Source organism: Pimephales promelas, chromosome 19, assembly GCF_988280905.1.
Source record: "Pimephales promelas chromosome 19, fPimPro1.hap1.1, whole genome shotgun sequence".
Classification (NCBI taxonomy): domain Eukaryota; kingdom Metazoa; phylum Chordata; class Actinopteri; order Cypriniformes; family Leuciscidae; genus Pimephales; species Pimephales promelas.
Genome location: NC_142787.1, coordinates 5251506 through 5270046, shown reverse-complemented (window position 1 = coordinate 5270046; position 18541 = coordinate 5251506). Strand labels below are relative to the sequence as shown.

At 38.2% G+C, this 18541-nt stretch overlaps 1 protein-coding gene and 1 pseudogene across 1 annotated transcript; one reads left to right on the top strand and one right to left on the bottom strand.

Annotated features, from left to right (window-relative positions):
- Nucleotides 1-457: 457 nt before the first annotated feature.
- Nucleotides 458-17055, bottom strand: grxcr2 (glutaredoxin and cysteine rich domain containing 2). Its single transcript, XM_039650205.2, has 3 exons — nt 16723-17055; nt 10560-10769; nt 458-631 (listed from the first exon to the last, which is right to left on the bottom strand). The coding sequence occupies exons 1-3, from the start codon at nt 17053-17055 to the stop codon at nt 458-460; spliced, it is 717 nt and encodes a 238-aa protein (XP_039506139.2).
- LOC148970717 (uncharacterized) lies at nt 4638-9688 on the top strand (annotated as a pseudogene).
- Nucleotides 17056-18541: the final 1486 nt, after the last annotated feature.

Here is an 18541-nt window from a genome sequence, read left to right as displayed (position 1 = left end):
TTCATTGAGAGAAAATGTGCGCCTTTGGGGTTTGTAGTCTTTGTAATTACGTATTTTCACAGGCTTATACCTCAACGGTTTTACATCAAACTGCGACTTTCTTTACTTTAAAATGTATATTTTAAATTGACGAACATCATATGTGTAACTCAGGGCACAATTCAAATGAGATCAAAATATTTGTTGTCACTCGCCATTGACTACCATTCAATGTTTTTCCGAAATAAGGTCCCATGGTGGTCGACCGGAAGGGGAGGGACTTAGGCTCTCTATTATTACAACTGAACATTTTGCATCCAGTGGCGTAGCATGGGATTTTGCGGTTCATTGCAGTTCTTTCCACCAGCCCACTCCCCCCCTCAAGCTCTTATATTTACGCACTAATCCAAAATGCACATTGGTTCACACCTCAAAGGGTCTGATCTCCATCCGGCACAGCTTGGCGTCAGTAGATGTGTTAGTGAGTGCAGGACTGGCACCGCTCTTGGCCGTGGGGGTTGCACGCTGGACAGCGCAGCTCTCTGATTGACTCATTGAAGCGGTTGGCCAGCATGGACAGTTTGCTTCCGTGACAGAGGGAGCACGGCGCACAACCTGAACCTCCACACTGTCCACATGAGCCCGATTCCTGCTGCACAAACAAAACATGTAAACGAACTGCAAACAAGCAAGCAAAATAATAAAGCCAAGTGCACACTACATTACAAGCTTGCAGCTTGTTGCTCTTTTATGTTTTAAAGGTATAGTTCACACAAATATGTATATTTTGTGCATCAATTTCTAATGTGCATGTAATTTCGGTAACACTTTATTTCGATAGTCCACTTTAGACATTCTACTAACTATAAGTAACTTTTCAACTGCATGTCAACTAACTGTCATTATAGTATTAGTAGAGTGTCAGCTTAATATCTTCTGACAATTCATTTTGTCCCCCAACAGACATTCAACTGACTATAAGTAACTTGGCGACTACAAGTAAACTTATTATCCTAACCCACAGCCTAACACCTAACAATAACCTGACAGTCTACGATATACTAATACTCTAATGAGAGTTACTTGACATGTAATTGAAAAGTTACTTATAATTAGTAGAACATCTAAAGTGACTATCAAAATAAAGTGTAACCGTAATTTCTTCTGCTGCAAAAAACACAAACAATAGCATTTTTATTGAGGCCTTTTTCAAAATACCTTCTTTTTTGAAAGTCACAGGTTTGTAAAGAATTGTTCATTTTGTGTGAACTATGAAGCCTTGTGAAAAAGCCTTGTGCTTAATTGTAGTTAATGTGCACTTTTAGTTTAAAGCAATATTTGCAAATAAAAGACAATTATTTTTCACTTTATATCGATAGTCCACTTTGGACATACTAACTGTAAGTAACTTTGCAACTACATGTCAGTTAACTCTCATTAGAGTATTAGTAGACTGTTAGGTTATGGTTGCATAAGACCATTGCATACTGAGTCAGAAATTCGCATCCAAAATTTTTGCACGTTAAAAAATAAATAAAACCTCACGTTATGTCAATCACGCTTGCACACTGCCTCCAAAACTTTCGTCTTACATTAAAATAAACGTTATCGGGTTTTTTCCAACCCGATCAAACTGAATGCGTCTCTATAGCACGCAGGGTGTTTTTCATGCAATTTATACGCAAAAATTAGTGTTAAAAACAAATACACTTTTGTTTTACACAATAGCATCGAACTGACTAGCTACTACATACACAAACAGTGCTGGCATTGGTTTACATTCTTGATCAAATCGAAAATAATGTCAACGTATATATACATGAAAAATACATTTATAAAATTAGTACATAAACAAATTCAGGTCCATAATGTTAGTACGCGTTTGTCGTAGACACGAAATAGCATATAGTGGCTATAAAGCCAGCGCTGGCATTTGATAAAAGTAAAACATTAGGACTGAAGTTACACATGCAAATACATGTAAAATGATGAAGTCTTAGCCTAAAGAACAAGTTGTGGTCCAACAACTGCTGCCTCTGGTTTTAAAGTTGGAACTGCATCATGTTTTAGTAACAGTTTCTTGTTGAATCCGGTGTTGAATTCGTGGAGATTCTGGAAGCTGTCTTTGTAAAAAATGCGCAGCTCAGAGAGCTAAATTACGATCGTCATTTTCAGGAACATAATCAAACATAAATTGTATCCATTGTTGAGGAACTACAGCATCCGTGGGAAGCCCGAACACAGAAGACCTGACAGCTGGTGAACACAACACACTCGACGAGCCGCAGAAATATGCGCATGCCCTTTTTTCGTTATTTTTTTTAAGGAATTGTACTTTTTTAAGTAGTTTAAAAACAGTGTACTTTTACTTTTACTTGAGTACATTTTAAGTGCTGTATCGGTACTTTTACTGCGCTATTTTCCCTGAACCTGCGGTCGCTACATTTATATTAATATTTGTTTATTTTATAAGTCATGTGACTCCATGCGTGATTCCCGTCAAATCAAATCGCGCGCGGAAAACTTGCATTCAAACCAGCATCAACAGACTTCGAGACACCTGGCGCCAATTTATTTTAATCATGGAGGAAGAGCCGGAGGGAGGAAGAGTGGTGGTGGATTCAGCATGTGACAGCTCAAATTCAGCACTTCAACATCCTTGGCCACACCTGAAAGAGCTGTTTCAAGTGAAGACAAAGAAGGGCAATTGTATCATTATGTCATGCCAACTTTGCTTGCCTAAGCCTTGCCTTAGTTATGCTAAGTTTCGAATATCTGTTGTTAAGTATAATTTTGTATAATAAAATTCATCATATAATGCGTAATTTTGCTCATGTTTGTATGGTATTATCATGAGTGTGAATGTTTGACAACCAAAAAAAAAAAAAAAGCACTGTGATGATCGACACAGATCGAATAAATTTTACCGGACAATAACGTTACATGATGTTTTGATGACGCGATCACAGCAACCATGATAGCAACCAGTCTAGAGTAAAGGCACGCACGCTTTATAGTTGTTGCTGGTTACTGTATGATGACTGAAATCATGAACTTGCCTAAACAATTACTAAAAATAAACTGCAGAATGTTACAGTATATTTTCAGCCCGTTCTCATCCTTTAACGTCATATAGAACGCTATATGCAAAAACTATTCGCTATACTACGCACATGGCACCCTTTATCGTTAATATGACACGCAAACCCAAGGCGTCATAAATCCTTTAGCGTGAATATGACACGCAGACCCTACCCCACACCTAAACTTAGCCCTCACAGCGCGAGTTATATTAACGATAACGGGTGCCATGTGCGTAGTTTAGCGCCGTTTTTGCATATAGCGTTCTATATGACATTAAAGGATGAGAATGCGTTATATATTTTCTAATACACGCTCAAATGGTATGCACTGCACGAGCTTGCGATGCCATGCATACGGAAAAACTTTAAAGGATTAGTTCACTTTTGAAAAAACTTTTGCTGATAATTTACTCACCCCCATGTCATCCAAGATGTCCATGTCTTTCTTTCCTCAGTCGAAAAGAAATTTAGGTTTTTGATGAAAACATTCCAGGATTTTTCTCCATATAATGGACTTCAATGGGAACCGGATGGTTCAAGGGCCAAAAGATAGTATTGATAACAGTTTCAGATGCAGCTTCAAATGTCTTTAAACGACACCAGACGATGAATAAGGGTCTTATCTTGCGAAACGATCGGTTATTTCAAAACTTATTCCAAAAATTTAACTTTTCTAAGGACAAATGCTAGCCTTGCTCTATTCTCTGAGGCGCGTTTGTAACGTCACGTAATACGTAATTACGTTAAAAAGGTCACGGGCGACGTAGCCGGAAGTACAGAATCAAAATCGTCCGACATCGTTGTTTTTCCTTTTAATTCCTTTTTTTGTAAACGGTGTTTGAGTTAGTTTGCACGTTTAACCTATGCGTTCAACTTGTAAACACTGACTCTGTACTTTCGGCTACGTTGCCCGTGACCTTTTGAACGTAATTACGTAATACGTGACGTTGCAAACGCGCCTCACAGAACTGATATTTGTCTAATGTCTGGAGTCCTTTGTGGAAGTAGCCTATATACGTTTCAGTACATGTATTTTCTGAGAATTTTTATTTCAAGTTTTGACTGCAAATGTCATCATGTCCATAATGCTGGACTTCCCCAATTTTAAATAATTTATCCTCAACTAGTTTTGTGGTGTAGGTCTACGTATTTTATAATGTTAACTTCAAATAATACTAATAGCCTAATTTAAAGATAAGGCAGCATTGGATCTGGACGGTAAGGAGAATAACGCTGGAGTTGGAAGAGGTTTGTCGCGATTCTGTAGGTTCGTGGATCTGGCGAATCGCGATTTCGGTTTCATATTGCATATCGTTACAGCCCAAAAGTTAAGTTCTACTTAGTTATTTTGGTGAAAGTAACTCAAAAGTAATACATGAGTAATGTAACGCATTACAATTCTGAGACAGTAATATTGTAAGGTAATGAATTACTTTTAAATAACAGTAACAAGTAATACCTAATTTATTACAGTTTGGAAGTAACTTGCACAACACTGGTGTTATGTCCAGACCAACTGTGAAGCTTAGAATTGAGGAAGCAGCCGCAAAGATAAAGAAAAACATCATTGCTGAGATGGCAAAAGTCAACTACATAGGTACCACTACTGACTGTTGGACCGCACGACAACGCAGTTACATTGGGTTAACAGCACACTGGATTGATGAACCTAGTCTGGAAAGAAGATCTGCTTCCATTGCCTTCAGACGCTTGAAAGGTTCACATACATTTGATTTGCTCGCAGGGACCTTGGATGACATCCACACGGAATATGGTATCTCAGAAAAAATTGTCAGAACAACAACTGATAGTGGATCAAATTTTATCAAAGCCTTTAGAGTGTATGGTGAACAGAGTCAGCAAGAGTTAATTGATGCTGAGGCTGATTGTGCTGAGGCAGTGACACTGGATGATGAGAATGATGCAGAAGGATTTGATGTTCAGGACACCTGTTCATTTTTAAACACTAACAGTGGGTTGGAGTATCATCTACCCAAGCATCAGCACTGTGCGTGTCGTCTCCTTAATTTGGTGGCTACTGTGGATGCTTCCAAGGCAGAGGACAGCAGTGAGACATTTGAGAAGCTTTCCCGTTCAACATTTGCAAAATGCCAGGCATTATACAATAAAACCAGCCGGCCGGTCTGCCATCAGTGCTGAGATTGTGCACGAAGAATGTAAGCTGCAGTTCATTCAGCCCAACCACACACATTGGAATTCGGTGTACAATGCTGCAGAGAAGCAGAAGCATCCCTACGAAATGTATGTGCAGCTTTCAAAATTAAAATCTAAGTCTGTTTGTTCAACCTCACTTTGTTCTAATTGGAACAGTAAAGGAATCGTTCACCTAACTAAAGCTGTCCCACTCCCTTATGTTGTTTCAAACCTGTATTAATGTCTGTCTTCTGTTGAACATAAAATAAGATATTTTGAAGAATGTCAGTATTCGGTTACCAAAAAGTTGTTGGACCCTATTGACTTCAATTGGTTGGAAAAAAAAAATACTGTCAATATGGTCTATCAACTGTGTGGTTTGTTACCAACATTCTTCAAAATAGCTTCCTTTGTGTTCAGCAGAAGAAAGAACTTCTTACAGGTTTGAAACAACTTGAGGGTGTGTAAATGACAATTTTAAATCTTAAGTGAACTATTCGCGTTTTGATTTTGACTTATTTATTGATTAAAAAGGCTGAATCCTGCTGAAGTTTCTTACCTCTCTGAATACTGCATTGTGATGAAGCCTGTATCCATGGCCTTGAACATCCTTCAGTCAGAAACAAACACTCAGATGGGGTGGCTGCTTCCCACAATTTATCTTCTTGATTCTCAAGAAGCTCAAAAAGATGGAGGCTTCAGTCAAGGTATGTCATTCCCTGGCTTATTCATGCTTATTCATGGAAGATCCAGAACTCATCAGTGCTGCAGTTCTTCTTCCCAAATTCAAAACGTCATGGACGGACAAGGCCCACATCATAAAAGCAGGTAAGATATTTTGTATTACAGTACAGATTACCTGATTAAATTGATATTATACTATTTATTAAAGCATGAACACATGCAGGTTTTTGTTTTTTAATATCAGTTTAGACTCATGGGTGCATTTCGCTTAAAATCCCACTTGTTACTGTTGCACTACTGCATATGGAAAAAGTTTGTGTGGAGTAAAATTATTGGTTCAATGTTTATTTACTTGCCTAACCTTGCACGGTCACATTTTGAAACTATGTTAGAAAAGACAAGGGTTATAGGGTTAAATGCTGCAGTGCTTATGTAGCAAGTGAACAGCTTTAATTTTCATGACAACCCCAATACTTGGTCCAGACCACATAGTTTGTCTATCAGCATTATCACAATCATCACTAATTTCTGCATTATGTGTATATCATAGGAAAGGATTACATCCTGCCACGAAGGACACCCGGGAAAACGAATCGCAGCATGTCTCTGACGAGGATGACTTCATTTCTTCCATTAAGACTGTTCCATCCACAAGAGCATCTGACTTGGATGGATACTTGGCTTGTGCCTCAGAAGAGATGGAACTGCTTCACTCATTTCCTTTGGTGAAAAAGTTAAGCCTTAATCTGAACACACCCTTGCCTGCCTCTGCAGCATGTGAGGGCCTTTTTAGTTGTGCTGGGCAGCTGTTTACACCAAGACGAGCAAGGCTGGATAGCAGGGGCGGCTCGCCCATAGAGGGCGCTGGGGCGCCGCCCTCCCTCCGACCTGTCTGTCTGTTTTTTTAATATATATTATAATTTATCATTTTGAAAAATAATCTGTGTTAATTATATGCTAATAATGGGTTTACTTTGAAAAGTGTTTTGAACTCACCAGAATGATATTTGCATTCACTTTCGTTACTTTTATCATGTTGGTGTAGTAGTATAGCCAATAGGCTGTCTTCTCAGGGCGCCAGTTCGCTCAGCCCCACAGTGCTGGAATTTAAGCCAATGGTTCCCCGGTTGCTATGCAAAAAAGTTTATATTTCGCCAATCAGCGTCGTCAAATTTTATGGTTTGGGGGCGCTGAAAATATCGCCCACAGTATCAGATTAGGGGAGTGCACCGTGCACGCGCACCACGGGACATTTTTTTACCTCAGATGAGAGCAGAATGGCAGCGCCAGTGACGTCGAGTGGAAATAATGTAAAGTTAGTCGTGGGAATTGACCTGTCTGTCTCTGTCACTCACACACACATAAACACTGTTTCACACACGTTTGATATTAAAATAGTTATAGGAATATTAATACCTGTGTGTTTGCTTTGTTTTTTGATGTTTTTAAGTTCTGAGCTAGATTACTGTGTTTCATACTAGTTAAAATCAACTTTCTTCTCATACTTGGGTGTTACCCTTAAGAATGTTGTCCCACCCTCTCTTTCAGAGCCTTTTCTCTCTCTCTTTCTCTAGTATCAACACATTGTTATCCATTATCCAATTGTCAATTTGTCAAAAATATGTAGTCTACAGCTGGGGGTTGATTAAACTAGATTGTTGTATTACCTATATTATAATTTATCAATATTAAGCATTTGCACTTTTTCTGTCAGCACACAGAGCATAATAAACATGCAACTTGTTCATTATCATTAACTGTCAAACTGTTATTATTATTATTGTATTATTTGACCATTGGTATTGACTGGTTTAAGTTATTTTATTGATATAGGTAAGGGCATGGCCTAAGGCCTAAAATGCACCAGAATGCAGGAAATCACATCTACTAAATTCAAAATTTTCTGGGGGGGGACCCCCAGACGCCCCTGTTATTCAGCCCCCCCTCCAATATTTTTCACCAGCCGCCACTGCTGGATAGTACAAATTTTGAAAATCGGCTCCTTGTAAAACTGAACAACAAATTCAAAATGTAAGCTCATTGTTGAGCCCTACTTTAAAATCGCTGCAAGTCTGCGTTCATGTTAAGAGACTTTGTCAGTTATTACATGTTATATTGACTTATTAATGTAATTTGTGCTACTGGCTCACCTTTTTTTGTAAAATTGTTAATGTACAACACTTTGCAACCTTCAATTTCATTTAACCTGCAAGAAAACCTCTACAGAATGTTTGTCAAATGTTTCCAGATTATTGGTTGCTTTCTCATATATTACTCATCGACAGCTCGACTGTGGAGAGAGTCAGCTGCACTAAATTTCTGGGGGTGCATATCACAGAAGACCTCACTTGGAACACCAACTCCATGTCACTATCCAAAAAGGCACATCAGCGCCTACACTTTTTCCGCCGGCTGAAAAAAGCAAGCCTCCCTTCACCTATTCTCACCACATTCTACAGGGGCACCATTGAGAGTGTGCTGACTAACTGCATCACTGTTTGGTACGGGAACTGCAGTGCTGCTGACCGCAAGACCCTCCAGCGGACAGTGAATACAGCTGCAAAGATCATCGGAGCCCCTCTCCCTTCCATCCTAGACATTTTCCTTACACGATGCTCAAGTAAAACCAACAGTATCATTAAGCAGTCCCTCCAGAAAAACGCGATTATGCGATCGCTGAATTCAATGCAAAATCAGCCAAAGTCCGCATATTTATGCGGGGGCCGCGTTTTTTCAAATACGCCGCACTTTCGCCGCATAAATTGCCGATTTCTGTGCAAAATATGCGGGGTTTGCATAATTTCATAATCCTCGCATTTTCGTTGCAAAAAAAGTCACGTGTATCTTAGCAGAAAGTTGAAAAATGTTGCGTTTGCTTCACACAAGAGCAGCCATTCCCCCTGTTTCCATGGGAACGTTATGAAGTGACGCAATTACGCGACGCCAGACAGACTCACGGAGGCGATTGACATCTCACAAATCGAACTCGTATAACTGTCTGTCACACGTTCTACTGTCACATCGTTACTTAATAAACATCATAAGATAAAGGAAGTAGCATCAAACAGAAATTACCCGCACACATGGGGTGTTCGAGGCGCACATATAATATAACACTGCAGAGAGTTCAACAGGAGTGCGCAGCTCTTAAAGGGGCCACACCTTATTTACACTCGTTACAGTTTGAAATAAAACAAGATGAGAAATTAAATATTCCCAGCACTTTCTATGATGTAGTATGCTTGCTTATCAAAGGAAGTAATAAGAAAAGACTCTTACATTAGCCTAGTGAGAACAGGGTGTTGGGGGAATCACTTTTTTTTTCTCTTTTTCATCAAACTGCAATTTTTGCATATTCCCTCAATTTTTGCAAATTCCTGCAATTTCATTGCATAAAATTGCATGAATTTACGGTATGATGCTGGCAACCACAGCTGCCAGTAGTTTACCGCGTAATCCATCAATTTTTGCCCGCAACAATCACAAAAAAACTCTTCTGTTTTTCTGGAAGGACTGAATACTATTATGGTAAATGTTATATATAAATCGCAAATTTTTTCACAAATTTTTGGAAATTACCACCACAAAATCAGTCATTTTGATCGCAAAAATCACAAAAAAAAATCGTGAAATCCTGGAGGGACTGATTAAGGACTCCACCCACCCCTCCCACAGTCTCTTCCAGCTTCTACCATCAGGAAGACGGTATCGGAGCATCAGAGCCCGCTCCACCAGATTGCTCAATAGCTTTTTTCCCCCAGGCCGTGAGGGCCCTGAACTTGGATTGATCTCAAAATACTCTAAGACACTTTACAAATGACGCACTGCTCACTTTTTAACACTGCTGTATGTATAAAAACATACTCCGCAATTATATTTTTGTACTTTCTCGTGCACTTTTGTAAAGTTGCTTGTCAATGTTTATTTCTGTTATATCTTTGTATGTTTGTATTTATGTAGCATCGTGGTCCTGTGAGGCACGACATTTCGTCCCACTGTATGTCCTCACATGTAGTGGAATGACAATAAACATAAACCTTGAACATTGAACCTTGAACTTGGCTGTATTTTTAGAGGTAGCAGTCAAAAATAAAACTGTTGGAGAAATATTGAAATATTGTTTCTTTTTTTTCTTTTTTATATGAATCTGTGATAAGAGTAAGCAACATTTTTCAGTTTTGCAGGGTATACGGTGGACTAACATTCATAGCACAATACTCACTACTCACTACTCTTGAGTACTTTTAAAAGGGCTACTTTTTACTCCTACTTTGAGTAGTATTTAGGACAGGTACTTTTACTCTACTCTCACTACATTTTCAGTACTCTTTCCACCACTGACCAGCTGTAGTCCCAATCGAGTCGTTTTTGTAGGCAACATACTGTACTTCCTGATTTTTAAAAGACGATATCTCTGCTTAGACTAAACTTTCAGCGCTGCAACTTTGCAGATACTGTTCATGCACCAACAGCAACATTACACACTTTTTAAAATGAAAAAAGTGAAATCGGAATCAACCACCCCTTTGACAATTCATAATCACGAAAAAAGGCATATACGAAAATTTCGGACTCAGTGTGCAACGACCTTTAGAAGAATAAGTTGACTTTAAGTTGGGCAAGTTACTAACAGTCTACTAAACTTCAGACAGTGGATACCTTTTGTTCAGTCATTACATCTGGTTCCTCTGCATGGGAACGTGCTGTTCTACGTCTCCCTTTGCTTCTGGTCTCCCGTCCAGGTGAACTCTCTTTTCGGTCATGACTGCGGTGAGGACTCCTTCCAGACTCTCCCTTTCTCTGAGGAGCTCGGATAATCTTCAGGTTGCTGGTGTAGATAATAATCTTTCCAAAATCTAATACGGGTGCCTGTAAAAACAAACGCAGAATCACTAAGCAGAAGATTCGAAAAAGTACCATGATACTACAATAATTTCTTTGAGTATGTACCATAGTACTACCATTAGAGTGTTTGAAATGACGTATCATTTAAAAATGGAATATCATTCAGTACCAACTACCATGGTATTAACATTGTTCCCCCAACTTTTTAGAACAGCACCACCATCTGGTCAAAAGACTATTTTAATAAATCTGTTCTTTATAATAGAGTCCTTGTGTCTTATAGAAAACAATGATACCATCCGCCATGTTGGTTTTTTTTCAGTCCTCCTTGACCGTTGGTCCAATTTTCAGATCAGAAAATGCCTGCAAAAAGTTATTAAAAGCTTTTTTATTGACCAAAACCATTCTACAATAGAGTGTCGAAGTTATGGCGTCACATAGTAGACCAAAACGCGGAAGTGAGTTAGCATTTTAGCACTTCCGGTTCCCTCGCTCTAAAGTCTATGGGTTTTTTGAATGGGTTTTTGCTAAATCGCCTGAAATAAGGTCTGTGGTTAACTAGCCTCTAAATATTTTCACGTTTTGATCTATGACATAAAACACACCAGTTGTAACCTGCTTGTGGTTTTTTAAACTTTGTTGTGTCCGATTGTGTTTTTTAAAACTTTATATAGGCTTCAAAATGTATAAATTTTGGATTAAGTTGTAAAGATTATCCTGATAGACAAAACGTGTAAGGGTCACAACTCTTTGTTGAACACAGATCTTATTTTTTGCGATTCTCCAAAAGTCGATGGGGAAAATGCATAGCTTTTCGATCGAGGGAACCCATGCGAGTTGTCCTACAAAGTGACGTCATCACTTCGGCTCTCTATAACGCATCAACACATTTGGCTGATTCTGGAGCTGTAATGATACAATGCTTTGGCATATTGACACCTATTGGTCTAAAGTAAAAAGCAAGCCAATCATACAGTGAATGGATTTGTGATTTTTCAGCCATTTTGACTAAAATCTAAATGTGTCTTTAATTACTTATTGCTGCAGTGTTTCTGAAGCTCCCAGCCACACTTGCATTGTTCTTTTTTGTGCTTGACCCTGTTAATTGCTGCTTGCAGCTATGTTTTACTCTGGATCTATTTGACTTTAACAGGGTTGCCAACTTTTGAGTTTTGCTTGGAGTGAGATTTTTTTTTTTTTGTGGGGGGGGGGGGGGGGATCACAAGATCTTGTAGGGCACAATGTATAGTTTGTCCAATTTTAATTTGGCATTAGACTAACAGTTTTTACTGATTAAAAAAACAGTTGGGAGTAAAGTTCATAAATTATTGTTCTTTCCCATTTGATTTATTAAAACTATATTGAGACCTCTGTCCTTCTAGGGGGGTTCGGGGGCATGCTCCCCCGGAAGAAAATTTTGTACATTTTAAGGTTAAATGCATCAATCTGGTGCACTTTGAGAGCTCAAAATTAAGAGTTTTAACCGGCTTCAAATCATGAACTGTGACATTCAACAAAGCAAAAGCCTCGACTTGTACCTGGACATTAAAGAGTGATCAAACATCTTTTTAGTTATGATATAAAGACTTTATGATATAAAGTCTCAGTCTCTTTTAGGATGCAATAAACGATTATTATAATAATGTAATAATGATTTATATAATTATTCCTATTACGTAAAATCCATATAGGCCTAGTCTATAAATGTAGGCTGCTGTATAAATGAAAATGAATATTTCAAAAGTATATTTTACTTACACTATTGTATAGGAAAATTACAATAGTTTTGTCCTAATTTCTTCACTTGCAAGAAATAAACCCTTGAGCTTTTATTTTGGAGAAAACACCAGATGAGAAGAGAGAGTAAAGCCGGATTCGAACTCGGGTCGAACGCGTCAAAGTTTGCTATCAGCACCTCACGCCCTCGCCCTACGCCACTGTAGATATTTAGTGAAAGATATCTTTTTTGCTAAAAAGACAGGCACGTAGTGCAAATGTACGCTCTCAACTCACGTTCAAGGTCATAGGCAGCGCAGCGTCTCTCTGTGCATCGCAAAAGCCCGTGTTGACAGTTTGTTAATATAAAGCGGGAGATTACCAGATACAGTATTTTGCTCGTGTCCTGTGGATGTTGTAGCCTAGGCAACTGTATCACGTGCCGTTTGAACTGACGCGCTACTGCGTTCTGTCACATTTAAAAGCGCCAAAACGCTCCATATCAGGAGTAAACTTCTCTGTAGTCTGTCGGTGTCATCTTTTTCCGCGATTTTTCTCTGCGTCCAGTCAGTAGTTAAGAGCCTGAACTTGCTTATAGTAGCTAATACAAAAAAAAATACAGCCCAGAAGAATGTCTAATTTAGCGTGAGATTTCTATGTTGAGCGTGAGACCGTGAGATTGAGGCTGAATGCGTGAGTGTCACGCCAGATGCGTGAGAGTTGGCAACCCTGCTTTAATAGACTTTTTAAAGTCAATTCAAGAGAAAAGGGAAACCACTGGGAGAGAGATGGGGAATAGGATTAGAAAAATGACGGAGGCCAGACTGAAACCTGCATCCCCAAGAGCTAAATGCCCTTTATGCGTCATGAGAATATGCACTGCCAACTGTACCATGGCTGGTTTTTAAAAATTGTGTGCCATTGACTAGATTAAATGTTGGGGATCAGGGATCTTGTGATGAAAAATATGATAAAGATCCTGTCAGTTTTGACATGTTGTTGATATGCAAGAGAAGATCTTTGGCAGTTTGGTCTTTCAACAGAATGTCACAGGTGACATTTTAATGAAAATGTAAGCTTTATAGAGCTATGGAAAAAGCAAATAGCTTTCAATCTTACTTAAGGATCCACATTGTTTAGGTTTGTGTGTTTGAATGATGTTCTTTTCTTTTTCAGATTTGAGGCAGAGAAACAAAAGCGATCTCATGGAAAGCTGAGAATATCTGTGTGGAGGGGATGTAATTGCATGCCTATGTTTAGGAGCTGTGTTGGAGTCTGGGTCTATTATTGGATCTGGGAACTATGAATTAGTAACACTGTGGCATAAAAACTGAGTGGCAGGAAATGTTTTACAGCATTCATTTTTTAGCCAGAATCAAACTAGCTAAACGTAATGAGGAGGACAATAAGGAACCCTTACAAAACACACATTGTGTTTCGCCTACAACAATTGACCTTTTTCTAAACTTAGTTGGCCAGCTTAGTTACTGTTGCAAGATTTAAAGAATGTCCCATATGAATGAAACATGGTGATTTTCATCATTATGATCCATAAAGTGGGAAATATAATTAATAGATAATATGGGCTGGAATGGCATTGCAAGGAAAGCATTTGTCAATTTTAAAGAAACTGTTAAATTACACAGTAATAGGGTTAAAAAAGCAGAGACTGAAATTATAAAGGTCTAATTTGAAAGCAATGATAACATTAGTGAAGAGCATTTCCTCACATTCTTTCAACTCATTTCATTAGGGTACTCTTAAAGGTGCTGTATATCATTTTTTATAGCACACCTTTACCATTTTTTATTATTATTTATTTTTTATTCATATGTGTATATTTATCTTATTCACATATCTTTTTTTTTTTTTACTATTTTACTGTCTGTGTACTGTTGTTGTCTCCGTTGGACGCTTCTTCTGTCACCAAAATAAAATACTTGAGTGTGCAAACATACTGAGTTAGCAATAAATATCTTTCTGATTCTGATTCTGATAGTGTGTTTGCCGAGATTGAGGAAACATGCTAACTGCTAAGTTCAAATACTTGTTTCATAGGGGTGTAACGGTACACAAAAATCACGGTTCGGTACGTACCTCGGTTTTAAAGTCACGGTTCGGTACGTTTTCGATACAGCAAAAAGAAAGAAATGCCAGAGAAATGTCCTATTTGTTTAAAGAAAAAATATTTTTAAATAAGTGTGAGTTTTCCTAGATCTTGAAACTTTTAGGTTTATAAATGGGGGTCATCTTTGAAGGATGAACAAATAATGTTTTGGTCATCACATTAAAAATAACATTTAAATATATATTTATTTATATAATATTTGAATTTTGAAGTGCTGGAAAAAGATGTGTGAAGTACTTGAAAGCATTTCACCATTCCAGCCAAACTGGTTCCAGTTAGTGTTACTATATTAAATCCATGGTGAATGTTGCTGGTCTGTGGACGTAAAGTACTAGTTCGTTCACGGCACAATGTTTCTCCTGGTTTCCATGACAGCGCTGTTTGATCTAATAGAGATCTACGGTTAATAACGGAGAAATGTGAATGCATCTCGCAGCGATGTTATTACCTCAGTGGCGAATTCAAATGTTTTCTTTACCGGATCTCTTAGCGCTGTGTAGTAACAGTGTTGCTTGATCGAGATCGGCTCGCGCTGCACAGATGTTGCTGGTCCGAACTGATAAACGATCCGTGAAGCACATAACGAGGAGCGCAGTTTCGTTCTGCTTTCATTACGCTTGCCATTTGAATGTTGCGCAACGTTGTGTTGGCCGCGTCAGCACGAATTTTGCCGGCAGGAAAAATGGTCCAAGCAATCGTTCGGTTTGTATGCGTACCGAACCGGAAGCCTCGAACCGAAACGGTTCAATACGAATACATGTACCGTTACACCCCTATTGTTTCAACAAAACAATACTACAGCCAGTTATTCTTTGAAATTTGCGTACCATATCAGAATGTCTATTTTTGTTTTGATTTGTGATCCCGTCCACTGCAAACAGAACAAGAAGAGTGTTTGATAACCCTTTTAAATGGAGGTGATGTTGTGGCCCTACTCCTGACTGGTTTTGGGAAAAGTTTAATTTATCAATTGTTACCGTTAGTTACGTCTGTCTACGAAGCAAAGTGAAGTAGCAGAGCCAGGCTAGAGGAACAAAGAGCTGTCTTTAAAAGATCTAATCTTAAGTTTGAGAGTTGGCTACAAATATTTTCTTGTCTCACTCTGGCAAAAATATGTTTCGAAGCCGTGACTGTACCGTGGATGCGTAGATTAACTTCGCACAATCTGCAAAAGGTATTTCGCTCGCATCATCAAGTGTTTACACCAGGTTTACAGTGGAAGTTCGATCATAGATTTGAGTTCGATGCATGTTGTCTGTAGTTCGATGCGGCTGTGTCGGCGCATAACATACGTCATAAATAAATGTATCTGATTGGCTTACGACTAACCAATGATTTTGAACTTCAGACAAGCGCCCCCTAGCGAGAGAGAAAACACTTCTCTATTATGCCATTCCAGACTCTGTCTATGAAGCAAACAAACATCTCTCTCCAATATTATGAATCTGGACTACAGAAACCATCTCAACTGCTAGCTGTCAATATTACATACTGCACCTTAAACTGGTTACCGTCACACTACAGTGAATCAGTACGAATGAAAATAAAGTTTTTCTAACCGACGTTCTAAATAAGCTATTTGTGTGAATGTGTAAGACTTCTGATTCATTTGACACTATATGGAAATAACGAGAAGAATAACCAAATGCAGTAAATGGTCAAACTATTTGCGCAACAAACCACGTGTTTCAAGCAATAACAAGCAATATATAATATAAGCTCAAGCTGTGAGGACATTTTTACTATCATAGTTAATGCTATTTGAATATAAGATTATGGCAAACAGAGTAAGGTTTTCTTTTAAATAATTGAATTATATTTTATGTTTTTTCTTTATTATGACACCAGGACAGCATCTTGCTGGAATTTATTTACTTCAAAATAGCTAAGTGAATTTTTTTTATTTTAAAAAAGTTTTATTTTTAAGGTTATAGTACTTACAGTGCAATTACACAAATAATACTGAGTAATATTAATTGATTACATTCATTCAGGGTTAGGGTTTGGTTTAGGGTCAGTAACTTGTGATTATGCATGATTTACTGCTATTACTATGTACCATGTGTATCTACAGTATAGGTCACCTTCAAATAAAGTAAAGTAAATGTCTTTTTTAGAGCAGGGTGTTCTTACTTTATTATCCTGTGGAAGATCTCCACAGGCCAGGGAATTGTATCCCTTCACTCCTCGATAGACGTTTATCCTCTGGGCAATCAGGCCTGTCGGAGGAAAGAAACTCTGGTCCTGCATGTCTTCTAAGCCACACAGATGTCCCATCTCCATCTTGGAGTGCATGAAGCTGTGAGGGTACTGCTCCTCTGGACTATCCAGCTCCTGTCCGTCTTCATACACGTGCTTCAGGACCCGGCCGCTGTACGACGAGGCCAGCTTGAACCTCACCTTTTTGGGCTTGCCCTCAGTCAAGGTGCCTGGTTGCTCGTGGAGCTCCTCCATAGTCTCTCTCATGTGAAAATCCCAATGGTCTTGTAAAGAACAGGAGGAAGAACTGTGGAAGATAAGTATTGAGGAAAGGATGGGGCAGTCCAGCTGCTTTCCATAGTCCTGATGAATTATTGAGAAGGGGATCTTGTGCACAACAGGAGAGCTGGAAATTGAGACCTAATGGTTTCATCAAATAATGATGGTTGAAGGAGACAAGCAGGTGTGTTTCTAATTTGCTTATGCATCACCTGTAATGAACGTCAATATGCATTTCATCTGAAACCAATACTATTACAAATGCCATGTGTAATGACTTTGTGGGTTCACTTAGACATTTTTCTGTAAGTATAAAGATTTAGACCTACAGTAAATCAATGAAACGTAGTAAAAACTAAAATAAGATCACCTACACTCATATGAAATTATGAAACATACACTGACAGAACAGAAATCATACAAAAAATGACGTGCACCCTGCACTGTTTTCAAAGTTTTTAACTTTGGTTATGTTAATTACAGTTCTGTTGTAGATTGAATTCATTGACTTGTTCAGTTTTCCTAACTGAGATGTAGATAACTACTTTGGTAACACTTTAGTTTAGGGTCCAATTCTCACTAGTTGCTTATTTTGCATATATTACTAGGATATTTGATGTTTATTAGTACGTATGAAGTACATATTAGTGCTTTATTCTTAATGACCATATTGTCCCTTAATCTTACCCAATACCTAAACTTAACAACTACTACTTACTAATTATTAATAAGCAGTAATTAGACGTTTAATGAGGCAAAATTCATTGTCAATAGTTAGTTAATAGTGAGAATTGGTCCCTAAAATATGACCACTACTTTTTCTAAAAAGTTGCTTGAGTTAAACTTTAACTTTTTCTTTTTTAGATTCTAAACTTAAATTTTTTTCTCTTTTTGTATTGCATGATGTTGCATCATTCCAAAATTTGGAGCTTAATCATTATCAATTATTCTTAACTATTATTATTCTTAATTAGTGTTAGTGTCCCCTAAGTTAATAACCAAGGATCTTTGCAATGAAAATGAATCAATCAATACTACTGTAGCTTTAGCTGGACAATAACTTTATTCTAGAGCTACTTGTATTTCCTATTATCACTGTAAAGCTGCTTTGAAACAATCTATATTGTTAAATGTATATAAATGAAGGTGATGACGTATAATTGTCAAAGTTGAAAACAGTTTTGCTGCTTAAATTCCGCATGACTTTATGAATATGTTAGCCTTACTGTTATCTATAAGCTAGTGTGCTCCAAAACAATGACACAATTCACTTTTGCTTGAAGATTCAAGCATTCAAACTTACAGTCTCTCACTTCCGCCAATATGAATCAATGATTTTGATGACATCATGTCACAGGTCGAGGGGAGGAACGCTCGGGTGACCAACCACCCCCCCTCTAACTGAGTCACCACCGTGAGGAGCCGACACCACAGGCACACAACAGAGGACCCGGAGACAGAGACAAGTTTCAAA